Here is a 27,875-nt window from a genome sequence, read left to right as displayed (position 1 = left end):
AGTATCGTAACTTTTTCTCGATTATAGAAATTGCAGACAACACGAATGGCTCACATCGCCACTCGCGGAAATGAATGCATATTTTCTGATCGAAAAGTTTGCTGGGTCTCATCGCCCTTTGAAAGCTTAAAGTTATTAAAATGACTCTGAAAGTTTGACAGACCTCGATACTGCTGAAAACCATCGACACAATCAGTTATGATACCGTAAAATCTTAAAAGACATAATTTTTTGCGACATTTAGGCCTACAGTCTAGTCCATGATGACGCTGAGTTTTGCCTGCCTGTCGTAAAACGGTATACATCGAAACAATTTGAAGCCCTACTCTCGGCCTCTGAGAGTATACACGACTGATCGTGCAACTCGACAAAACTGTTAATGATAAGGTCGCTCTGTTTTATAAAATGTACACTTGTTATCACGATATATCGTGGTAAGGTTCGGCCTCGTGAACTTTGGTTAAAGACCAACGAGCAAGCAAGATGTTCTAGCTGTCCACAAACAAACGCAGCGAAACTTGAACTTGACTGTCGACTGCAGGCAGTGCAATGGGCTGTCGTGTAACATCTAGTCCTCGTTCAAAACTTGAGGTAAAAATACCTCTATGTCCAAAACCAAATATGTTTTGTTCTCGTAGTAGGTTTTTGTCTTAAACTCTTCTGTGAACCGTTTATCTTTTGAACGCTTCAATGGAAAATCAAAGCGAAGAAAACGGAGTCAGTTTGATAAAAGAAGGGCTGTATTATGTACATTTGTGTACATGTAAATTCCGAACACTTTAAGTGTGGAACTTGTGAAGTAATACTGGTTGTTGTTATCATATGACACAGATGCTAACATTACCAGGGTTACACTCTCTAGACGAGTATTATGATAATATTGTGTCGCATTGTTGCACCAAAATCAATCCATTCCATCATTACTAGAATCTACATGCACGGACGTAATTCATACTGATCTAAATGTAATCAGTTGCACCGTGCTATGCGCATCGATCGGAGGGGTTAGACTTTTCGTTAATGTAAAAAGTCGCAAGACAAAAAATTACTATGTCAACTCCCACCCCCGGTCTGGTGTACCATAGAGATCAAATTCCCCACTACCAGGACACGAAGTGCGATCAATATCCCCTGTTGCCCCACACTCCCACGGTGGAAAACATTGATAGGTGCATGACATTCAAGTCTGAATCGCATGATTCAGAGTCAGTCATCATCTGCATCTGTTACAGGTCTTGACGGAGAAATTTTCATCATTTATTCCAAATTTCAGTCGGTCATAAGGACCGACATGTTGCTAAAAACTTTCGGCCCGACGAGAAATCTGTCGGTCTCGGACCGTCGGACCGACGTTAATTTCGCGCTCAGGTTGCAAACAAAATACGTTAACTTTGTGCTTGAGGGCGCTTTCAAGGAGTGAAAGTTGTGTTGAGTGAGCTACTATAAAATTTAGCATTTTTCAATTATTTTGACCTTAACACGATCCTTCGTTCTCAGCAGTTAATTGACTAGTTTTGGTAAAGTCACTGAGATCGTAAATCATCTACCAGAGAAGAAAAAACAAAATGATGACTGGACAAGAAAAACGACAAAGACTAACCTCAACGAATTCTGAATCAAATATTGCCCACATGCACGGCATAAAGGCATTATTGCCAGAGCTCTGTGCAGGTCAGACCATCATCCGTAGAAGCATTGAAAGGTTGGCAAATGATATCACTAAAGCAATAGCCTCAAGGGTCAAAGAATTGCGGGATGGTTTCGTGTTGGACATTGGCCGAATTGATGCTAAAGCAATCACAAATACCTGTTTCCTGAACCAGTCAGGCATTTTGCAAAAATTTATTGCAAAATCATTTTATAAACGAAAAGAAGTTTTGTACATGACATTCCTTTACTTTCATCGTGTGCTCACTCACTCTCTCATATATTATCGTGTATGCCTCTTTGACACCTATATATAGCTACAACTATTTTTACTGTATAAAAGATAATTGAATTGTTACTTATAAGCAATTGGGCTAGGTAAATCTTTAGATTTCAAGTCATAATAATAAATAACTACTACTACTACTACTACTACTACTACTACTACTACTACTACTACTACTACTACTACTACTACTACCACTACTACTGTAACTACTACTACTGCTATTACTACTACTACTGATGTGCTTGTGAGATAGTTTTTGTCGCAATGTACTAAGGTATGCTATCTGATGAGTGTAGCGTTTACATACATGAAACTGACAATGTCATAATGTTTATAGTTCCCTTCAAACTCTCTCTCTCTCTCTCTCTCTCTCTCTCCTCTCTCTCTCTCTCTCTCTCTCTCTCTCTCTCTCTCTCTCTCTCTCTCTCTCTCTCTCTCTCTCTCTCATACTACATCTGCACCAGAGGCTGGATAATGATACTAATGTCATAAAAACATGTTTACCAGACATGGAAACTGGATTACAACTGATTCCATAGACGAGTAGTTTTATCTTAACTTTTATAGGAGTGCTATAATGTAATGACTCGAGACACAAGATTGACTCACCATTGATCAATATTGGTAAATAGTGATTAATTCTGGATGTTTATGTTTCACTCCCGATTATCACCGCAGAATTCAATTGTTTTTGTGAAATTCGGCTGTACCATCATTCTTCTTATAGCTGGATGTCATTGTCAAGTCTTCCCTTTAACGTTTAGTAGGATGAGTAAATCCACTATCGCGAGCTAAGTCAGGCAAGTACTTGTGGTGCCTACTAGCCCGGCGTCAAACGAAATAGAAAACATCGTTGCGTAAAAAAGCGCAAACAGAAACGATTTTCGAGCCTAACTGACAAGAAATTCTATACCCAGGTTCAAAATCCGAGTAGGTATTCAATTCAGGGATGAAGAAAAAGTTATTCAGAGAAATTAAAACTCGAATCCCGAAAAAAAGTTGCACGTTACACATGAAAACGTCATCAATCTAGGTTGTACGCAGGAAAATTCAACTGATTTAGCTATATAATTAACGCCTTATGAGTACTTCTTTGCAGCATGCATAAACACAGAACTCTCAAAGATCAAAATAAAACAATAATGCTGTGAAATTCATCGTAGTAACCAGTAAAATTCTAATAATTTTATGTGGACCTCACTGCGGGTGATGAAATGGCTCGTGTCAAGATAGAATCGCGATCGACAAACGTTGAAACACGTGCACGTGATGCTATGCGTTGTTTGTTGTAAACGTCATTTCTTTCCGCAATTACTACAAGGGTCTATGGATGACTAGAATTCTTTTAATGTGTGGGGTATTGAGGACACCGAGATATCCACAACATGGCCATGACATCCGCTCTGCAGCCATAAGCTACCAGATGTCAACTTAATGTGCTCGCGTGGTTTACAACAGGTTCATTACACAGAAGTACGCTTCACAGAACAATAAATTATCTGTCAGATCATTATATGTAGCAGGATCCATCAACTTTCGCACAGTACTCTCGGAGTAAAATGACTAATTAAAAAAATCCTTTAATATGCAAATGAGGTGTTTATTGACTTGACACTGCTTAATGCTTCATGGAACAATTAAATATATATCAGATCTGTAGCACGCTAGTGCTGTAGTTACGGAGTTATATTAACAATAACAAAACTTCATTTAATATGCAAATAAACCCTGAATTAACTTGACACTGCATTGTACTTTACACGACAATTAGATATTTATCAGATCAATATCTGTACCAGGTTTCACCAAATTTGATGCCTTAATTTCAAAGTAATATCACTAAGTTTCAAAGTTAATTTAATGTACAAATGAACCCTTAATTGACTTCACTCTAAAAATGCTTCACAACACACTCAGATATCTTTCGGATCCATTACAACTTCGCCGATGCTAACTAGCCATGTATGCAACCCCGAAATTTCGGGGTTAGTTAATATGCTAAGCCGGTCGGAAGGTCGAATCACGTACACATCGATAATACCAAAATCAAACGACTCGAACAGCATTTGCATGCAAGGCAGTGTGTGGAAACGGCGACTATTTCTCCTGTAAAGTTTGATTGAATATTATTTTCGTCACAGTCCCTCTACAAGGGACTATGGTTTCGTGGTATTTTCGAATTCTGATACCACATGGCAATTGCGATGCGACATCGGTACAAAAGAACTGAAAAGACGCTTCATTGTACCAACACCTAGCACAAAAGCTGAAAATGGTCGAACGACGTAAGCACGGTCATTCCACAAAAGCGAGTGGAATGACCATGGCGTGCAGACTTCGCTCAACTTCTATAGCTTGTAGACTTGACTGCTACTAAAGTTCATATTTTACAAGTATAACTCCTATTTTCTTTCGGTCCGTACTTATGACGACATAGCGGCAGCTGTATACCTTACCTCACCCCACCTCACAAGAAAAAACAGAGACATTGTCTATGTTCTATTCGACTCGAGTGCATTGCATCCTGATGTAGCCTCGCCAGTCACAATCGTTTTATCAAACGTTTTGAATCAGACAAGGACTTCCGTCAGGAGAAAATCGTAATGAAAATTTGTACCATTCTTGAGGTTGCTAATTCAGCAAACAACACTGGCGATAATTGTGATTGTCTCAGTTTTCAAACACTCCCAGCAGAACATTTACATCAAGCAGTGGAGAACGAATTCAATTTTAAATAGAAAAGTGTGTAAAGCTACATCCGAATCAAAAAATATAAAAATACAAATTGAGAGTCCCTTGATGACGCCGATTTTTTATGCCGGTGATAATGAGGGGGCCGCGGGCCTCGAACGGAATGATGTTAAGTTTCAGTCGTAGATAAAGGTTTTCGGTTCGGACTTTGATTTACTTGAATTTTTGGTGATTCGGACTCAGTATTTGCTGCATCAAAGGGTGTAAAGTGTAAGATGAACGCTCATGACTACGGTATTTACGAGCTGGCACGGTGACTTCACCATAATTTTGAATCCTATCTGCGGACGGCAGTGGATCACGTGGTCCATGCTGCTTATCTCTCGCCAAATGCCCTTGGCGAAAGGTTAGATCATGTTTTGTCTAAATAATGCATCAAAACATTGCAAAATTTGTTGAAACAACATTTGATGGACATTCATGATGGATTCATGGAGCATGAAGAGGTGTCGAAATTATTCCTCTGGTAGTGATTCGCATGCTTTTTACAGAACTCGCTTTTACGTTGTTAGCGCTTTTCTATTCAAATTAGATAAACATAATTATGCCAGCATAAGCCGCATAAACGCTAGAAGCGAGGACTGCGTTCATTTTTTGAACAGAGCTTACAAACTGCAATTTACCGGTGGTACACATTATGTTTGAAAAGTCCCCCTAAGATAAAAACACAGTGAGAGTGACAGTCACTGAAGGAAGACAATTTTCACGAAAACAAGGATATCTCTCACTGCGAGTTGTCGTTGAAAGGCAACCAACGCCAATATCGTAATCCCCATCCTATGTTACTGCAGACATGCCTTCAAAATGACTAAGCTGAAACAGTTTTGTGGCCATCGCTGAATTTTTTTAAAGGGATATATATATATATATATATATATATATATATATATATATATATATATGTGTGTGTGTGTGTGTGTGTGTGTGTGTGTGTGTGTGTGTGTGTGTGTGTCACTTTAAAATCTTATCATTTAATGGCCAAAACAGTGACCATGAAATTTAAATTTCCATTTCCACATATAAATGTTGGAATTTCAGTCCTGTTTGTGAAGCGTAGCCTCCGTCGATTTTAAATTTAAATTTCAGAACGAATGCGGCCAACAATGATTGCTTCCTTTCTCCCTGTTTCTCTTCGTCTCTTTGTCTATCTACATGTATCTTCTCTGTCTTATCTTCATGCACAGTCGCTGTCACAAAGAGAATCTATCTATCCACCCACATGATCTATCTATCTAGCTATTTGTCTGTCTGTTTATTTATGCTGTACTGGTCGAGAAGTTTTTTAGCTTGTTCCTTTGTGAAAAAAAAACACTTCGAATCACTGGAAGAAACGGATTGCGAAATGAATTGTCCGGTCAACTTCCGTTGTCGGACGAAAGACGATCTCGTTTGTGTGAAACAGAGGACAAGGCGACATTTCACTTTTATATGATATCCGATGTTTACGGGTACTAGACTATACAATATCGAAATTAGATTGGCTTAGCCAGATCTATAAAGGGCTAAATCTCCGATATATATCGGATATTTACGCGCGATTTCACTGAATCTAGTATCGTCTAGTATCGAAGCTAGAGTCAGTCCTTGGAAGTCGGGTTTGGCCAGAACTGTGAGGAGGTGAAATCTCCGATATATATCGGATATTTACCCGCGATTTGACTGAATCTAGTATCGTCTAGTATCGAAGCTAGAGTCAGTCCTTGGAAGTCGGGTTTGGCCAGAACTGTGAGGTGGTGAAATCTCCGATATATATCGGATATTTACGCGCGATTTGACTGAATCTAGTATCGTCTAGTATCGAAGCTAGAGTCAGTCCTTGGAAGTCGGGTTTGGCCAGAACTGTGAGGTGGTGAAATCTCCGATATATATCGGATATTTACTTGCGATTTGACTGAATCTAGTATCGTCTAGTATCGATATTAGAGTCCCGAAATCGCCGATAAATATCGTGTAAATATCGGAGATTTCACAGATCCGGCGTGCTGAGACACAAGGCAAGTAGTTCTAGTATTGTCTAGTCAGTCTAGTATCGATATTAGAGTCAACAAATCGCCGAGAAATATCGGGTACATATCAGAGATTTCACAGATCCGGCGTGCCGAGGCACGAGGCAAGTCATTCTAGTATCGTCTAGTATCGATACTTGTCCCGAAATCGTCAAACTTCGATACTAGATAGTTAATATCCGATTTTTTAAAAATTGTGCAAAGTCGCGCCTTCATGGTGAAACACTGCCGCTCTAAAGATACCCAACGTTTTATTCAGATCAGAAGGCATCCATGGCCCACTGGGTTTAATCTCCGCTCCTGCTAGACAAAAGCATCTCGTTGGCGTGTACACATGGCAAAAATAATCGATCTTTATTTCTAAGTTTCTCGAAAGAAGTTCAGCATTGTAATAAAGTGAAACTTTGATCATGACACACTAAATTAATATCAAGAGATCGTTCGGAAAACGGGTAATGATTGGATGAGGTGATCATAGCCTGGTAGTTCCAGAAAATTATCTGATTACATCCACTCTCTCACATGGAAATTTGAAAAATTGACATAATCTGCCTCGTAGTCGTTTTCGGGGCAAGGATATGGTGAACAGTAGGACGCTCGTTAGCTTCATTGCTTGTCAACAAGCAGAGGGTATGCAGGATCAAAATGTCAGAAAATAAAATCTTCCGGGGATGTTACTTTACTCATGGAGGTAGGAAGAGACATTGCAAGTTATTGATGCTATGCTCGGACATAGACCCTCGAGGGTCTATGGCTCGGAGAAGTGTTTTAGCATTCACAGAAGGACGATTGACACTCTTTAGCAACAGTAAAATTGCGCACATGCACACGTCACTGATATGAAAACCTAGCTTTAACTAATGTTTTACGGCTGAGAAGTGAGCCTTCACGATAAGTGCAGGTGTAATGTGATTTCAAAAAAAATGGAAAAGAGTCCATGGAAATTTGCGGTGTAAATTTTCTTCTGTAATACTGTTTGATGCGGACCATCGCTGGTGCAGTCAGTCAAAAATAAAGTCGTAGTCTTACACCATGGAGCTAGAAACGGATCTGATGATTTATACACGTCTAGGTACACATAATCAGGTGCCAATGTACTCTTGCATTGCACAGCCAAAACCGGTATCGATTTATCACTCTGACATCCTCCAAGAAGAGACGTCCTTTTCTAGCTCCATGGGTCAACCCATGGGCATGGATGTTTATTTTTTACATCCATGGTAAGGGTCAGCCATAAGCTTAGTCCGTATCGTGTTGAAGACTTGAGGGTGAGCATATCAAGGTCCGCATTGCATAATGCTGGCCAGAAAATTCATCGTCAATAATCCCCTCATTAACTAATACTGTGAGCAAACTAACTTCATTTACACTTCGCCGCGAAATGCATACAGGTGGCGCTTTTTCACATCTGATTTACAGGCGTTAATAGGTGTCAAGTTAGCATCGGGGAAGTTGTAATGAGTATCTGCAGTAGACTTCATCCAATTTGGAGCAGCTTTTTCGGAGTTAAATGACTAATTTCAAAACTTCATTAAATATGCAAATGATATATTTATTTACTTGACACTGTCAAATGCTTCGCAGTACAGTATGATATCTATCAGGTCCATATCTGTAGCAGGTATCATCGAATTTAGTGTAGAAATTTCGGAGTTATATTACTAATTACAACAGCTCATTAAATATGCAATGAACAGATAATTGTTATGACTCTCACAGCATCACATAAATGTTTTGAGATTGTCATCTTTTAAACTTTTCATGAAATTTTGTGCAGTATATTCTGATATATGTCGACATTGTCATTACTGTCTCCGTAGGAAACCGTTATATGAAAAAAAAAAAATCAGTTCATAATTTCATTAATATGCAAGCCACACTAACCAAAATCTACACAGTTCTTGTAATTAGCGTACTGTACCTGTCTTCTTAATCTTATTTGAATCACTTCGGTCTTTTTTGAGTAATCATGTAAACAGACAGACAGACAGACACACACACATTAAAACACTCACACGGCCAGGCAGTCAGACATGGCTACGACATTAGCTCACGTGTGTGAACATGTGAGCTAGTAAAGCAGATGAATACTTTGCTTTCTATGTCAAGATGTGTAATGAGCAGTGCTTATAAGTGCCGATTGTCAGACACAAGTATTAAATCTAGTAGTACTCCAATTTGCAGCATGTGCTGACAGCCACTGTCTACACAGCAGATATGTCTTCTCTGTGGAAGTTATTAGCTATGAATATTCACCTTGCTGGAGCAAAGTGTTACCGCAGGGTAGTGCCACATCATACTATTAAATGCTGATTCATAGTAGAACTACCAGAATTTAATTTCGAGCTGACCCGTTGAATCTGGCTTGTGGATACACTCGTAAGGCGTAACTTTGTTCAGTAGGGTCACGTAAGGGTAAATCAGATTAGCATTCAAACGATACAAAACAATGTTTTCAAAGTATCATTTTAATATTTCATATCGTTGGGGCGTCTTTTGGTGTCATGCTTGCTTTTGCAGCACTGACCACAGTTAATCCCATATAGGAATTTCACGCACAAAGTCAGAAAAATGTATTTCCAAATATATTTTAGTGGTTTTGTTCGGTCTCGAGGCATAAATACACTACTAGTATACAGTGCAAAATAGTCTATAAAGAGTAGGGATAAAGTCCTTAAAGAAGCCTCCCTAAAGTTGATGAAGGCGTCAGTGGTAGTTTGAAGTAATTGCACTAGAGTTGAAAGACAGTTTCTACGTTTTCAACGCTTGCCATGCCCCCCTTATGCGCAATTATTTCTAGGCCAACATATTCCTTATATTCGAACTAGATCCTCAATACGTGTTGGCACGTGTATAGTTGTGACTCCAAACTCCCGCAGAGATGTTAAATAGGGTGTGCCGTTTTTCTCTATACTGCAAGTTGCAATATTTATAGCCGCAATGCTATACTTTAATTTACAGAATAAAAACGCCAGGCATTTACATCATTCATTAGAATTGCTTAAACATTCACCTTGAATTGTAGCCGTTCTGCATTCTTGAAGGTATTTTATATTATTGTTTCTATCAAGAAACCCTTGTTCGTAATAATTGTATTTGTAATCAAAACATCTTACGCTCTATGTGCAACGTCTTTTATATATGGCAAACGACAGCCGCTGTCCGTCAATTTATTTGTACTCAAGTTACTGTTCACTTCCACTTTGTCTATCAACCAAGTGTTGTTCGAACATCAATAAATAGCCGTTATTTTGATTCAGAAATAAACTAAAATGGGAAAAGTGACGTGTTTTATTTCTGTAGATCGCCGGTGTTTTTGCAATAATATTGTTCGTATAGCTATAGAAACCGCCATAAAGGGTTCGTTAATTATGTATACGCATTGACGAATTTTTTTTGGAATCTCAATTTATTTAATGACTGCAATGTGGTATACTGCAAACTGTTCAATTTGATCAGAACAATATATGTTTGCCTATTTGCTGAAGCAGACGCAGAATGTAATTAGCCTGAGGCAATGGCTACAGGTTGAAGATCATTCGCTTGCCAAATAACATACCTACTATCGTTTGTCTTTGTGCATTATGTACGGGCTAATAAGAACATGGGTAAGCGACAAGTTTTTAAATCAATGAAAATTTATAAGTGTGACTTCCAAGTACTATAAAACTTGCGAGTTAAGATACTGAAAAGCAATTTACTGCCAAAGCATGAAGTCAGGCAGGTTATTTCCTAGAGAAAAATGAAATCGCAACAGACATAACGAATTGCGATAGAGAAAACGATGAAGGTATGAACTCAAAAAAAAAATGCTCGAAAAGCAAACTTTTTGATTTATATTTTTGACGGGGATTTATTCACATCAAGTCTTTATGCAAGTTAACACAACGCCATCGCTTTCGCACGCCTTGCATGCGATAACATTGCTGACACTGTGACATTCTTTAAATAATAACGCATGAGAGCGAGGGCAATATCACGATTTATTGCCCGCCCAAGGGATGGTGGTCGTGATCGAAATATTGATGATGCCCGAGCCGTCACAGTCTTTGTCTCTGAAACTCTATTGCCCTAGGGCCTACTGGCTCAGCTGATACCATTACTTAGATTTTATTCACAGATATATTGAGAAAGAAAAACCTTGTGGTAATTTATAAAGAAGGCCTATTCCTCCTTAAATATGCATGCTGGATATTGAAGGCAATGAAAACATCTCCTGATATTTTTTTCGACAATGTCTTCAGTAATTGTTTGTTTAGACATATCACATAATGTTGTTACTACACTCACAATACTAAACTATTAATTGCACGTAAAATGGTACACCTGTAAAGTAAACTAAATTAGTATACGCCCAAGGGACAGATATTCGGAATCTCAAATTTTTACAATTCTTTTCTGATCCGCCATTACGGGTTTGCTTGGCGAAAGAAAACTTTTCACTTTTTACGACGGAACACTATTTTTTACTTTAAACTTTAAAACTCACTGACTTCGAGCTTCTGTCATTTCTCATATCGTCAAATATACTTTATAAGTTACCGGGAGTTCCAAGAAAAAGGTGATCATTGAGTGAAAATAGAACATGTTATACATCGTAGGTAAAACACTTAATAACAAATCGTCGTGTCTCTGCAGTACGAACGTAACTGCAAATTTCAAGATTTCACAGGTGCTCAAGAAAAAGTACATTTTAATACGGGAATCCATAATGTGGACCGCAATGATGTTCTAATATATTGTACAATAGCTCCTCAAAGATTTACTTTTTTCAATTTAAGACAAGGTTAAAAGTCATTTTAAGTTATTTTCAGAAGAAGAATGATTTGTGCGAAAATGTAAGACCCTTTTGAACCGACGCGAAGAAATATTGGACTTTACTTTATAACATTATTGATTTATCGTTTATCATATGTCGGTGTCAACGCAATTAAAATAAAATGAATGAACAATTTTACTTTCAACATTCATATGCTTAACTAAAAATGTTGACTTGCAGACGAACGTAGTGTATTCAAACATTTCTTCCAATTTACATCATGTCCAGGTAGCTACTGTCTACACAAGAAATATTCCTGCTCTTAGGATGTTATTAGCCATAAATAGTCACCTTGCTAGAGCATAGAGTCATTGTGATACCCAGGAGTAGTATCAAATCACACGTATTAATGCTGAATCATAGTAAAAGCTATAGATTTCAATGCCACTCAGGTCCGTTGGATCTGGCTTGAGGATAGACACAACCCTGGTGTAGGTTCCCGTAACGGTAAATCAAATTATCAATGATAAATTTCCTTCAAAGTATCATCTTTGATCCAGAAAATTGTAGTATTTAATCTCGTTAGAGTTTCTTCAGTTGTCATAGTTTTTTGTAAAAACGTACCACAGTTAAACACATATGGGGGAGGAGTCTATAAGTTTTACGCTCGAAGTCCGAATATTTTACCAGAGTTGATAGAAAATCTACAAGTTATTTTCTATGTTTTCGACGCTTTTCGTGTCCTCCTTTCGTGCAATTATTTTCTTTGCAAGATCCTGAACTATAAAAATTTTTGTCGCGTCCGTTATACGTAATTTAAAATGACGAGTTGTCATAAAACAGAACATAATTATGTTTTTTAGATTTGTGAGCTTAATCACCCACAGTGATGTTAAATAGAAAGGATCGATGTGCCTTTTTTCCTATACTGCAAGTGGCAATATATTAGTCGCAATGGTACACTTTTATGAGTAAAAAGCTAAACATTTACATTATTCATAAGAATGGTTTAAACAATCCAATTCAGGAGTAGCATTCTTGAACATATTTTTTGCCTTGTTACAGTAGAGTTACGCCATTTTTAATTCTTGTATTTGTAATAAGAACCTTTCAAGCATTTTATTCAACGTTCTATGTGGTAAAGCGACAGCTGCTGCCAGTCAGTTAATTAGTCATCAGGTTACTTTCCCTAAGTTAGTTTGCCTGTCGACCGATAGTGTTGTTCGAATCTCGGGTAATATCCGTTATTTTGATTTAGGGAAAAAACAAAAAGGGAAATATATCTCGAGCAGCATTGCGATTGTTGAAAGCTTGCGGGTTTTATCTCTGTTGATCGCCCGTGTTTTTGCGAGAATTATGTCCATGTAGCTATAGAAATGTCCACAAAAGGTTCTTTAATTATGTATAGGAATTGACGGATTTATTTTTAGAATATCAATGTCTTTAATGACTACAATCTAATAAACTACATATTGTTCTTATCTATATGGATAAGGTGTGCTTGCCCATTCACCATTGCAGATGCAGAGTGAAATGAGCTTGAGGCAATGGCTTCAGGGTGGAGATCATGTGCTCGTCGAATAACATGCCTACTATCTTTGGTGTTTGTGCATTATGCATGGACTAATCAGAACATAGGTAAGCAACAATTCTTTTTAAATGATTTATGATATCGACTTCCAAGTACAAAAAAATTGTAAATAGAGACCAATGAAACGCTTTTTGTACTCCGGAGCTATTTAAACGTGCAATGTACCAAAATGATTCTGACGAAGAATTTCTTGGTTTATATTTTCGACGGCGTCTAATACAAATGAATAGAGCGGGAGCCACTGTGGAGGTTTCTGCGAAGGAAATCAGGAAGTGTATTAGCTTTGTTAAAATAGAGTTTATATGATCGTGCAAATCAAGTTCAGATGTCCAAATACGTACCTTCCATATTGCCATTGCTTTTGTACTCCTTCTTCATGTGACTAGAATGCCAACATACTGACAGTATTTCGTCAGTATTTCTGACATTTCGACAGTAACAGTCTGTATCCCTGAAAATATATTACCGTAGGGACAAATGGTTGAGCTGTTAACTTAACTTAGAATACATGCCAATGCCTATTGAGAGAGAAACACCTTGAGGCAATTTATGAAATATACCTTGTTGAATGTGAATGTGAATGCCGGGCAGTCTATGCTATGAGCGATTTCCCCCGTATTTTTTCGTTACTGTCGACATAATTTGCCAACTCAGACATCTATCCCATGGTATTGTCGCCATATAAGATCAATGCGTTTTCACTATTGACAATTCTAAATGCGTACGTTCAATTGTGCGTCGAATGGTAAGGCTGTCAAGTTAACTTAGAGAGACAGATTTTAGACTTCATTTTTTATAGATCGCTTGCATCCACCACTTGTAGGGGCTCATTTCCAAGCTCTTGGTGTTAGAAAACATTTGCAATCTTATCCCTTTACAGTTAACACAGCGTTTGCGGTCATATCGGTAAACGGCTGGCCTCAATTTAGTTATTGATTTGTTAAAGAAAATGGTTTACTGTTCCTTGATGAAAGCTAGAGCATTGTACAATTTTAATACTGCCTTTATATGCTGTACACATATAAGTACGCGCCTCGTCTATAATAGCTATTGATGAACGAGCTGAAGGTTAAAGGAACGAATTGTGCGACACAAGTGAACTTCAACAGCACGACGAAATGCAAGCATTAACCTATATCTTTGAAACGTCAACCATTATGACTCTTGATGTATCACACGGTAGAAGGAAATACAAAATGATTTTGAAATTGACGATGGAAGTCGATTTTCGTTCAAATCGTGATTTGAATGACGACTGGCCATAACATCCGCTCGTCCTCTTACGTTTGCCTATCTTTTCCGCTAACACATGATGACGCAGCTTGCCTATTCTAATACCAATAGTAAGTTCCATAAATTCGCGGTAAGGCATGAACTTTTGTAATTCCGATCGTTTTAACGTGTTCACTTTCAGTACAGGACATCGCGTATATGTGCTGAAGATTTTGATCATGTTTGTAGCACTTAGAAGATTAGGTACTGCAAGCACGAGCTATAAAAGATTAGTTATGAGCTGTGCACATTGATTTGTACGATACGTTATCAAGTATAGATAAAAAGGTAGATTGCGCAAAGGATAACACGATACCAACAATTACAGATATTTGATTAAAGAACACTATTATGCAGATTAAGCTTTAAATGTAAAACTGACTTTGTGCGGAGTTAATATTTTCACAAATACTTGAGAAGTTACCGGAAGTTGCAAGAAAAAGTTGATCCCTTAGTAGGAATAATATTTTATACACCATAGTTGAAGCACTTGGTAACGAATATTGGATTTTACTCCATGAAATATGAATTTAACGTCTATAACATAAACAAAACCAATGGACAAATTGATTGTAGAGTTGTAACATCAAAATCCCATGTAAATGGGTTGTGTCGCTGTTCTACCTTAACAATATTGATAGCCGGAATGCCGCACTTTTACAGAATTAAAATAAATATTAGCAATTGCAGCAACTAAAACGATTCAAATATCAATTTTGAAAGATAAACGATCCATTTCGCATTCTTGAATGTTTATTGTGTACTTGTTTCTGTGGAGTTACCTATACCTTCAATAATTCATTTGCAATTAGAATATGTTAAGCTCTGCATGTAGTTATGGTTACAGGTCTCAAAATACATCTCCTATCATATTAATCATCTATAATCATATATAATCATTCAATTATTGTCAACGCCAATATGATTAGTCTACCAACGAACACTCAGATAATATCAGTCATTTTATCGCTCAGTAAAGACACTTAAAAACACTATGCGTGATGAAAGCTCACGAGTTCTATTGTCCATTGATTGCTCGTCCTTTTGCGATAATTGCATTTGCATTTGCATAGAAATCCCAAGAAACAGTTCGTTAATAATACATTGACAAAATTGTTATCAACATGTCCCAATAACTGTAATGGTTAAAATTAAAATAGAAGATGTTCTCCTGATCGATCAGAAGAATGATTGCATGCTGAGCTCTAACGCAAATCATCTAGGCAGATGCAGAGTGCGATGAGCTGGACGCAATGGCTACTGGGTGGCGATGCCAAATAATATACCTATCATTCTTTGTCTGTGCATATTAAGTACGGGCCAATCAAAACTTTTACAAGGCTCAAGAGTAAGGACCACTGAAACGTAGTTTCCTACTGGCCAAAGCATATTGGCAATACAGTGAGAAACATGTACTCGCAATCGATCGTTCTGGCTCTGACAAAGAAGTTGAAATCGGTTTCAACTCGATATTAGCTGTCAGCCCAGGCGATGTCGTCCCCTATACAATCAACGGGTTTACACTATTGACAGTTTTACACTATCAATTGATACACAAAATGGTGAAGCTGTAAAATTTATTAGTATGGGGCAACCTGTCTGTAAATATTGGATTATTAACGAGCTGCAGGTGAACGAACGGACGAGTTGTGCGACACTGGCGACCATCCAGGCATCAGAACAGACAGTCAGAACAAGAGCAAACATGAAGCTATACCGATGGAACTGTTATGACAATTAGTACGTCACACGATAAGGGGAAATGCAAAATGATGTTGACACTGACACAGAAAGCTAATTTGTGTGATGCATTGCCAAAGCATCTGCACATACTCCTTTCCGCTAATACATGAGGACGCAGATTGTCTCATACCCAGTTTCGTATGTAGCTTCGCGGTACGACATCGGATTTTGTTAGTTCGATCTCTTTTGGTCGTGTACACTTTTAGTGCAGGACATCTCTTTGTGTACTGAAGATTGTGAATATTTCGTGCATTTAAAAGATATTTAACAAACTATCTGGTTAATTGTGAGATGTCCACAATGATAAGTATTAAACGTGTTATATTGTGAAAATGAACGTTAGATTGTTTAAAGGGCTGAACCGACGTACATCAACTCTATAATTTTTAGAGAACACTATTCTTTAGCTCAAGCTTTATTAATTGTACAAATGACGAGGTAAGACAAATTAATGAGGCTTTCTTGTTTTGTTTGTTTGTTCGTTCGTTTTTTGTTTGTTTGCTTACTTACTTTCGAACTTATTCACTCGAGAACCCTCTTTTCTTTTGTTCCCGGCGACCTAGTGCCTTTTTCCCACACAATCTTATATACTACTTCCTCACTAACCTTCTTTTGAAACCTACTGAAACTTACTACTCATTAACGGACTTACTAGCTCAGGACTGTTTCCCTCCCTCTTCCTTCCTTCAGCTGCGATTCCTTTTCCCCTTTTTGTCCTCATCCACTCACTCAGTATTTCTCTTGACAAATGTGTTTTCATCAATGCAGAGCAGTCATTATGTACCTTCGAGGATGATAAAAATCGTCCTGGATGGGACATAGCTGGCTCGCAAGCCTATAAATCGTCAAGTGAAGACTGCTGTGCATATTGCCTTGAAACATTTGGATGTAAGGCTTGGACGTACGGCAAACTCGGTGGTCCATGGGCTGGAGCATGTTGGCTGAAAAGTAGCGCAGCACCAGCGTATTCAGCTTCAGATTTGATGACTGGCATTGTGCAAGGTATGATATTATACGATTTTCGAATATGACTGACACCTCAAATTCTGGAGTGCAGTAATTGTATTCATATATGTCGCCATATATATGCAAACGGCATCTGAAGGACGCAAAACAAACAAAGACTACGATATGCTGATGTCGAATCTCCACATGATAGGCATAGAACTAAAGAGTACTTAACAGATAATTGCTCCATCTTTGCAGACTCCCAGAAGCCTGTCGTCATATGTCCATCAAACGTAGAGAGGAAGACCTACTTAGACGCACCTAAAATCCGAGTGACATGGGCATTGCCCAACGCAACGGATAATTCTGGCAGTGTTAGTGTGACTGGAAGCCATGAACCTGGAAATAACTTTACCATCGGCGTCACAACGGTGTCGTACGAAGCTGAGGATCCCTCGGGCAATACCGCTAACTGTTGGTTCTCTGTAATTGTAAAAGGTAGGTCGAACAAGATGACTGATTTTCTACGGGTCTTACTTTATCAAAACATTCTAGATGATACTTAATTTGATTTGTTTTCAGCATTTTTGTTCATGTTCAGTCAATAGCAATGAATCAGATGTACTTTGCAACAAACATCAAAGCTTAATTACAGAAATTTTCGTTCACTTCATTTCTCACTCTCACGTGGTCAATTAGTGTTATACCTATACACCTGTCTGCGTCAATTTCATTAATTGTCAATCACTGTCATTACTCTCGGTCGATCATGGCATGTGAGATACCTTTACTATGGGTTCCAGACAATATAATTCGTTCCATACAAACAAGCCAGGAAGTAGATTCTATTATCTGACAGGACCAGAAATCACTGTCATTTCTCTCAGTCGATCATGGCATGTGAGAGACCTTTACTATGGGTTCCAGACAATATGATTCGTTCCATACAAACAAGCCAGGAAGTAGATTCTATTATCTGACAGGACCAGAAATGATCCTATTTGTGATGTGGCACTTAAATAATGTCATTTGTCATAAATGCCAACAGCCCAAATATTCCTGATTTGTTGGCACACCTAAACAAGGTTGAAATGGTAAAATTAATACAGTCCGGGCTTTCTCCTGATTTGATAATTTGTTGCAGCCGCGTATGAAAGTGTACGTTTTTTGTAATATATGAACAAATGGCTCTTAGCTTCGATGGTGCATGAAACACACATGTTTTATCATGATGTTATCAGCATCATTATTAAACTTTAAAACCTAAAACAATTTATTCCAAAGATAACTAACATCATGGAATTGTCCTACTAATAATTGATGGTTCCCTTTATTTCTTTGTCTGCATTCCAAAATAAATGAAGCTTCTTCAAAGCCGCTAATTGATGAGCTGAATACAACTAGCACAAACCTGTCAGTATATAAGGTTAGTACAGATCTGTGAGTTATGTTTATTTTCAATGACATGCCAATGCAATGGAAAAAGTTTGTTTAACGACAACTTGAAAAACGTCATGGTGACTAAAATTTAATAAGAGTTATAATTAATTTTGCATTACAAATGATTCTTCAAAAAACGAATATTTGAAGACAGGAAAACTAACATAAACATCTTCTCCATTTTTTGCTTTTGCTTGTTTGTCAAAGATCATCGAAGGGCTTGGTAAATTATCAGATGCGATCTCTGGGCTTTACAATGTCAACGTTTCAGTAAACGAAAGCCAAATTATGGCTCAAGGTGAGTGCTGAGATAACAATTTTGTTTATGGTATCGCAAAAACAAATTAAATATGCAATGTAATTGACTTTTGGCAAGACTTTCCAAAACGTATGTTTATTGTCTTGTTGTATCCCAATCCTACATTCAGTATGTCGTCGGGGTTTTCAAAACCGGCATTGCCTTATTTATCTATGTTCCTATTAGCTCTAAGTTTTAGCCCATCTAACTGTTCATCCTAGAACCATTGCCTTTCCTATTGTAATCGTCATTGGTGAACAAATCAATGCATTATAATCTACTGCTATGCTAGTGTTTGGTTTGTGATTCCTTGGAAATGTTAAAATCATCGTTTATCATAGTATGTGAAATATCAAAGATGCAGTTTTCATGAAAAGAGTTATATCATAAAAGGGTTCAAACATTCGAATATATGTTGTTTACATCTATAACCGATATATTTGCATGCTTTACCTTTGTTCACATGGTACGCAAACGAACTTTAAAATACAATAGCCAAATACCAATGATGATGGAATAATCAAAATATGTATCAAGCAGAGATATTCGGGATGGTTAGCATAAATTGAGCCATCATTGCAAGGATATCGGTTGAGAAAATATGTATCATGATAAATGAATTTCCACTGCATTCATAAGAGTCAAGCGTGAGGTAAAGAATCTAAACATGAGCTCTAAGTTATTGAGCATGTCTCATTTTATTGTTGACTTTAAAAAAATTGCCTTTACAGTTATATTTGATGTCCTATGTAAACATTTGTGATGAAGCTGCAAAATCAATTATATTTTCTTGCAGATAGGAATTATGTTAGGACACATAAATATATTTTTTCATTACACTTCATTTCCCATTTTAAATTCTTTATGTAAGAAACGAGCCTGTTGCGAAGGACTTCCCCTCTCCTTCTGTCTCTAAGTCTGTCCGTGTTTCTGTCCAGGTCTGTCTATGCTAGTCCATCTGGCAGTCTGTTTATCTGTCTCTGTCTCTCCTAACTCCCTCCTTCTCTGTCTCTCCATATATGTCTGTCTGTCTGTCTGTCTGTCTGTCTGTCTGTCTGTCTGTCTGTCTGTCTCTCTCTCTCTCTCTCTCTCTCTCTCTCTCTCTCTCTCTCTCTCTCTCTCTCTCTCTCTCTCTCTCTCTCTCTCTCTCTCTCTCTCTCTCTCTCTCTCTCTCTCATAAATATTCGTCTTTTAAGCGTGAACTCACTAGTAAACATTCGTTAACGCCCCAGATATACTCGATTCAATGGATACAGGAATAGCAATGTTACAGAACGCTTCACTTGTGACTGAGTTTGGTGATCAAAACAGATATTTGTTGACACAATCCGTGCTGGATGCAACAGATAGCCTAGCCAAGTTTATTCTTCACTACAATGACCCTGGTAGTGGTCCTGTCGTATATAGCACCCCCTCAATTCGTTTAAATTTGGAAAGCGATGAGGTGGAAAAACTCACCAATGTGACAGTAAAATTGGGCGACGGAAACGAATTTAAACTGCCACCAGCAGAAACACTCTTCGCTGTCAGGCCATCTCAAGGTACCGTTAACAGGATTGTGAGTATAGTTTAATCAATATATCTTTACGCTGAGACAAGAAAATACATCCAAGTGTTTAAGCTTTTTGTTTTAAGCCATTTCGTCAAATATATTTTGTGTACACATGTTCATAGAATTATAATGCCAAACTGATCTGGAAGATCAGCTTCACATCTCATCATAATTGCTTTAAACATCCTGACAGGTTATACGGGACGATGGCAAAATTCGTTCGAGTACACGCTCGACATACTCTGAAGGACTTTTTTTATATATACTAATCGTATTAAAAATTCGTACATGATCGTACATTGTCAAGCAGGTTGGGGAATCATCTTGCTATAATCTGACCATTCAAACTTTCTCTTCAATCGTAAACAGGTAAAACGGTTGAACAGAAGATCATTTCAACTTGGTAGCAAGGCTTACACAAATGATGTTTTGAGTTTGTCCTTTACTGACAGAGAAGGCAATGAGCTAGAAGGTAAAGCTATCAAGTTACCTTTTGTTCAACCAATTCCTGCAACACCGACGCTGCAGTTTTTGATGAGATCGTTGTTACTATGTTTTATGTTTTTCCATAATTTGGTCTGTCCAAAAGCATTTTTCATGCATTTATATAATGTTCAGAAATGTATCTCCGACGAACAAGTTTACATATGAAGTGCAGAAATTATAGAATCATTTTCTTTCCATATTTCTCTCCTGTAACGATGTAAGTGACACGGAGGATATATGCTTCCAAGAGTTTTTTTTTTTTTTTTAAATGAATTTCATAGTTGCTTTTGTTGGTATCTTTCTGAAAATTATATATTTGGACGCTGCTGAATGTTTTTCAGTGTTAGACCTTCGTTACTTGTACACTTCTTGTCTAATTATTTCTCAAGTTGTGTTTCAAAGCGCGATTATTTCAATTATTCACTTGATACTGTTATTTCTCATATTTTTAATTTTAGAAGTAGTTTTGTTGCTAAAGTAAATATTATTTAATTCCTATATAACAGTATGTTTTTGTTCTCTGACATACGATATCTCGTCAATTTGTGTCTTCCCATGTGTTTTTTATTGTTTGGAGATATGAATACTTGTGTTCTTGCGTTTATTTATTTGTTTATTTGTTATATATTCATCCGTTCGTGTGCTTTGTAACGGTGTATCTTTAAGCGTTGTTTCCGAAAACAGCGGTACATGATTTGATGTTTAACCTAGCCGAAACACGCGCTAATTAATTCTTGGACACGCTCATTTTATTTTTGGTGAGTCGTCAAATACAAAATTCGAGTATTAGCAGTAAAGAATATATTTGAATGCATTAAGCACTGGCAGGCTTTCCAATAAGTCAAGCAAATGAACCATTAAGACGTAATTTTTACATTATTTATTCAAAAGTTAACGTTAATGACTCAGCAAAGACCTAATGAGCGCAACCCTCAATATATGGTTGGATGTTGTATGCGCTCCAAGTTGCCGAATTTACGCAATCAATAAACACGTATTATTTTATTGCAACCTTTTTATGACAATTGTCAAGTGAAAGACACCAAAGAAGACATCAGCATAATATTTACCAGTGATCCTCCCTCACCTGAGACCGAATTGACGATTGAAGGTGTATATCTTGAAGACGATGACGTCACATACTTTGGATTTACATTCAATGTAAGTGAGATAGAGAGCAAGGGCGGGCGAGAGAGAGAGAGAGAGAGAGAGAGAGAGAGAGAGAGAGAGAGAGAGAGAGAGAGAGGACGAGAGATGAGAGAGAGAGAGAGAGAGAGAGAGAGAGAGAGAGAGAGAGAGAGAGAGAGACAGACAGACAGACAGACAGACAGACAGACAGACAGACAGGGAAGGAGGGAGGGAGGGCGGAAGGGAGGAAAAGAGAGACATTTTATTTCCGTCCCTCAAGAGAAACGTTACTAAGTTATATTTTGTTTCCAATCGTTATTGAAACTTACACAGTATTTACATGCATCGTTCCTTGATTACAGTTATCACAGCTGTTCCATGCTGTCATTATACAGCTCAACAGCCCCGATCCACTTTATGGAAATACTACGGTATACATTCTCTATGACCTCGGCGAGAATTCCACGGAATACCATGCAAATTCAGTTTCTTTAGATGTTCGTTTTCAAGGTGTTCATTCAAGTATATTCATCCCTGAATACTACTTTTTAATGACCGGGGGATATCAACTGACCTTTACAGTGCCGCAGAGTAAGTTAAAGATTTTAATGCTTCCTTTTTGTTTGTCGGAATGTACTTTGGAGGAAATGGGCGACAGACCAGCTCTTTCTCATTGCGTCCTGAAAACTGCTCATGTGACCTAAACGTGCATTAAAGAGAAGGAACACTTTTAATGTTGTTTTCCTTTCTGTGTCATGTATTTGTATACAACTTATTGAGCAAGCCAAACAATCATGTTGCTTGCATACAAAATGCGAAGGTGTTGTTGTCGAGCAATTTGTGACTCTTATCGAAATTCAAGTCCGTCTGTGATGACAAGTTTAACTCAATGACTTTAACTGTTCTAACGAAACAAAAAACAAAGAGTACAAAACGTTATATCAAACTGATATGGTTTGTATTTGAAGTCGTCTAAGCTATATAAATAAGTCAGCAAGTTTAGATGACTGATAGGAAACTAATAAAAGAAAACACATACATTTCTATACATTTGAACACCGAACGCATATCGGCGTTTTCCATACATTGGCAACCGTTTCCGACAAGCATTATTGCATCGAATGAACTTCAATAAGCGTTTTTATTATACTTTAGAACACAACATCAAGTTCTCAATGAGTGTCAAGCATATCATGTGTAGCTATCTGAATGAAGTGTCCGGGATATGGAAAAGTGACGGTTGCAAGGTAAAGACCCAAGGGCAGTTTGAACATTCAATGCTTGGCAAGAATTTGTTGTTGCTGTTTGTTAGTCGCTTTCAAACAACTTAGAATGAGCATCAGGGCAGATATTCGGGCTATCTATTTTAGAGATTATTTTCAGTTCTGCCATGGGGTTTGATAAAAGGTATTGAAGTTAGAAAAAAATCTTTATTATTTCGAAAATCGAAAACTTTATTGAACCCCATCAAGTGAACATAGGGATGGCAGCCTATTTGCATTTCAAATGTCGGTAAATGTTACTTGTGTTTCTAGCTTTCATGGTGACCCGATGGTTAAAATTTATGAACGGTTGTTATATTCAATGAAGAAAGTTAAAGCAAAAAATTTAGCATTTCAATTTCCAAGCCCGTACTATCCTTCGTGATTTTTTTTATTTCGATGACAACTTAGCGATTTTAGAAAGTAACATTGGCTCAAAATTCGTATCTAATCGAACGTTTGAAATATCCTTGGTGACTATGCTGTCATTAAGAATAAGTGCGAAGCATTCGTGAATATCATACTTTTCGTCTTGCCAAAAGAGTATTTTAATTTTTGAAATGTAAATTGATACAAAGTTCCAATTTCAAGCACTCAAATTATTGTGCAAAAATATACGGAGAAATCATAACAATTAACGGAACCTCACTATCGTCTCAAACGTGATGGCCGATGTCTAATCAACACAATTTCAAGACATCGAAATAACACATTTTACCAACGTTTTATGGTCATCGAAATTCGGTAATAATAATCTTATCAAGATTCACATTCCAACAGTATTTAGTACAGTTCAGGGTCAAACAAGGGAACGCTGCTGTTATAAAGTCACCTTTTTCTTGTTTCTTTATCATTTCAAGGTGTCACCAACGTCCAACTTATCAACCACGGTGTGCCTCTGTAATCACCTGACCACATTCACGACAGTTTCCACTAAATCTTATGCGGATTCCATCGAGTAATGTTAATGACCACAGTGTGCTGCAGAATCTTCTCACTGAAGTACTCTCTCAGTCTTTTGTTGTTGTTCATTATCCATGCCTGAGACGTGACATTTTATAACGCCTACAACCCTAATGAACGATGAAACATATTGTGTAGAGTGATGTATTTTACGTAAAGGTACACACTATAGATACATAGTTACATACGTACGATGCCGTGTGTTCCAAACGTCATACGGCCTCCTACCACTGCCTTACTGACTGCCATAGGCAAAACTGGTGACCGCGGCAAAAATCGAAAAACCTATTTTTCAGGTGCCTGTAAAGCTACCATTTTGAAAAGTATGACAGTTGAGCCCATCATCATTGACTATTATATTCTTTACAGTGTTTTTATATATGATAATTATACATCGGACTATTCGGACGCCATTTCAACCTTTAAACGTTAAGCCATTTTATCAGATTTTATCTATTTAAATTCACTTTAAATGTAGCCATGTCTCTGACCCAGATCTGTTTTGTTGACTCGACACACTGCTTCGTCAAGCCTAAGACACTATCAGACGTAGTATGTCTCTGGAGGCAAATTTTTCTCTATGCCTATCAGCTCTTTCTCTGCACACAGCAGAGAGCATGAGTTAGCCTTTATTCTTGTCACGTTTCATTCATTCAAATCTCATTGTTCGTTGTGTACGGACTGCCGTCAATTACTCACTTCTGCCGCTTGTTCATACCTTCAACTCGGCAACCAGCGGTATATGTTTTTGTGCGTCACATTCAACAAGCATATCAGCCAATGGGCTACGCTCAAAAAGTTGACACGTCCACGAGATAAACCCTGCGTCAGACCAATTACTCTGCCTAAACCCCTTGTACAAGCTGCAGGCTGACTACTGACAGAATTAGTGGAGCAATTGACTCATTGCAGAGCCATACCGGCATTGGTGATTGTTTCTCACCCGACCGCTCAACTCGGCCAATCAAATCCAGGATGCATTCCGTAAGCATTACTCTGATGCCTGCGAAATCAGCAGGACACCATGTCGCAAATCAACAGACACACAATCTCTTACCAGTAGCCTTCATATCTCCACACATACCCTCTTTCTGGGGGTCACCTCGGTCATTCTTCCCTCACTTGGGCATTGGATCCCATCCTGACCCCATTTCTCCAGAATTCTGCTATTCCTTACACTTTCGGCCTCGCAGGATGGATAAAATGAAACACATATATCAAGTATTATTTAATAATTCACTCTCATGGCGATTTTCAAAAACAAGATCAAATACAAACCGAACATTTGCAAAATGCAATTAGGTATATGATAGCGCATATGATTTATTTACTTTGTATTAACGAACTTTTTTGCAAACCACTAAAAATGAATAGTTGACCTGTTTCCTTCAATGTATTTGTAGATGTTGTCTCTAAACATCTTCATATTCTTTTCAATTTTTGAGATATTTAGAACCCTGCCTACTTACTACGGTGAATGGGGTTTCAATGAACATACAAACGTTCAAACAACGTGTACATTTTGATCATTTGAGGTTCAATCTTCTAAGGACAACGGATGTGTAAAGAAGAATGATCGCTATTTTAGTCTCGAAAATTAGTTTATATTTGGTAGAAGATAAAATTGTAACAGCTTTTGTTGATTACAACGCCGGCGGAAGTCTAAAATAATTGAAGTGTGCGACGCATTTAATTGAACACTTGTTTATTCCCTGCGTCCGAGTTTTTTATTTTAGTACAAAGAAAATTACGAAAATTGACAAATAACATTTAGAGAGTACTGCAGAGTAAAATATAGTCGGGAAAACGTGAGTGTTGAATTGTTATTCACTTGTAAGGAACACGACACTGTATTTCATAGATATGATCGAAAAATAGAAATGCTATCAATTTTCATTACCTTTCATATCCATTAGTATGCCATGTCTTTTAAAGGTTTTAGAGAACTGTTCAGCTTTCCCCTTAAGAGTGTATTCACATGTATATTTAACGAGTATTTTTTTCATTATCCACATGTATATTTAAGAGCATATCCACATGAGTATTCACATGTATATTTACATGAGTATCACCGACCGAATGATAATATGCAATTAAATGCACATGTTACTCACTCAGATCTGTGTCATATATTTGTCTTATCCCATCCTCCTTTGCAAAGATTAAGGGTATCACTTTCGAGTCGCATTCTACCTTAAACAAATCAGTGAGACTTAAATGTGAAAAACGAAAACGAGGTGAATTGGTCCTTGAAAATTTTACTTGGTACATGTGATTGATTTATTAAAAAAAATTAAATACCGGAACTGAGGGAACTCCTAAATATTCAGACGCACAAAATTTGATACACTTTCAGGCTTCATATTTTTGTTTCCCTTGTGTCTTGGAAAAAAATTATTTTTGTTTACAAATTAATGTTCTATGTGACACTTGATAGTTTTGTTGTGCGATATAAGTCGATGTGTCCATGGGTACAGCTGATCTGTTAACCTATATATCGTAACATATGTGCTGGAGAATACATTAAAAAGTTATGGCCAATGGAGCCTTATTCAATAAACAGGCAAAACAAGGGAAATATACATTCGGAAATATACATGGATGTATATCGGAAATATATATTCATCAGAGAGAAAAAGACAGGGGAAAACAAATAAACCGGTTTGCAAGGCGACTTGCTTAATATTTGGAAGCACGAACCCCATCTAGACACCTCAGCGAGGGTGATCGAAAAATAAGATAAATACGACAAGTCGTGCGCAAACAACGATAATAGTAAAATGGCTGAGCAAACAGCCACGAATGAAATTACTCTCTGCTGATTCTCTCGTCTGCGGTAAGACGCGATAAGATGCAGTGTGGTGAGAAAGGAGAGTTAATGTATGCAAATTTGAGCAAATAACTTGATATCCTGACTTCTATTTTCTTCCAATTTTAAGATTTCAACAGAATTTAACCCTTCCCTATCTGCGTCAATTTGTATGACATTTTCACATTATGTTCCTTAAATACGTTTAATTAGAACAACTATTTTGTTTGCCAATAAAGATTTTGCATTTTGAATGTAAGGGCCATGCCAGGAAATCCCAAGAGGATTTGACCGGTTGACCTCGCTGTTAATTTTATGCAGGAAATTACAATAACAATGCTTAGTCGCATGACGCAGTGCCTTGAGGGTGGGATCGCCAGTGGTATAGGGGGAGGAGTACCTTCCCGATGGTGATAAGTGGTGCAGATTACCGTCGCCTAGGTGACTGGCGTATACGCGTGCCAAAAGATACCTATGGTTGATTTCCTGTTGACCAGTCGGATTGCAGAGTTGCAAATACCTGGACTGAATCATTTGGTTTTTTGTTGGTGTCGGTGGTACTTTGACAATAAAAGTAAAGATGCACATATATTGAATTTATTACCTTGTTTATGAGCGGCCAGTATTTCTAACAGCATAAATTATATGCATTTTCCCTGAAGAAATAAATAATTTCGAGAATAAAACATCGCGAATGTAACCACATTCCTTAATCTCGACGTACACTTGAGTGCCCCAAAGAACCATGAAATCACCCGACTTTCGATTGGCGAGATGAGTTTTGCCAAACCGCGTATACAGAAAAGTGGCAGATGACTTTATTTTTAGAATCATAGACTGTATAGCGAGATGTAAAAAATGTGAAAGAGGCTCCCCACCTAACTATCCTAAATGTTTTTGTGTCGAGTTTGTGTTTGATTCGTTTCAAAAA

The 27,875-nt window shown here is 37.6% G+C and overlaps 1 protein-coding gene across 1 annotated transcript in view; it reads left to right on the top strand.

Annotated features, from left to right (window-relative positions):
• The window catches only part of LOC139128043 (hyalin-like), a 79,348-nt gene that overhangs the window by 10,675 nt on the left and 40,798 nt on the right, over positions 1-27,875 (top strand). Inside the window, exons 3-7 of the mRNA XM_070693908.1 lie at positions 16,827-17,060; positions 17,265-17,504; positions 19,977-20,302; positions 20,666-20,768; positions 21,816-21,947. Of these exons, the coding sequence (XP_070550009.1) occupies positions 16,827-17,060; positions 17,265-17,504; positions 19,977-20,302; positions 20,666-20,768; positions 21,816-21,947 (1,035 nt within the window). The remainder of the gene's footprint in view (positions 1-16,826; positions 17,061-17,264; positions 17,505-19,976; positions 20,303-20,665; positions 20,769-21,815; positions 21,948-27,875) is intronic.

This window comes from Ptychodera flava, chromosome 3 (genome assembly GCF_041260155.1).
Source record: "Ptychodera flava strain L36383 chromosome 3, AS_Pfla_20210202, whole genome shotgun sequence".
In the NCBI taxonomy this organism is placed as follows: Eukaryota; Metazoa; Hemichordata; class Enteropneusta; family Ptychoderidae; genus Ptychodera; species Ptychodera flava.
This window is presented reverse-complemented; position numbering and strand designations above follow the sequence as displayed.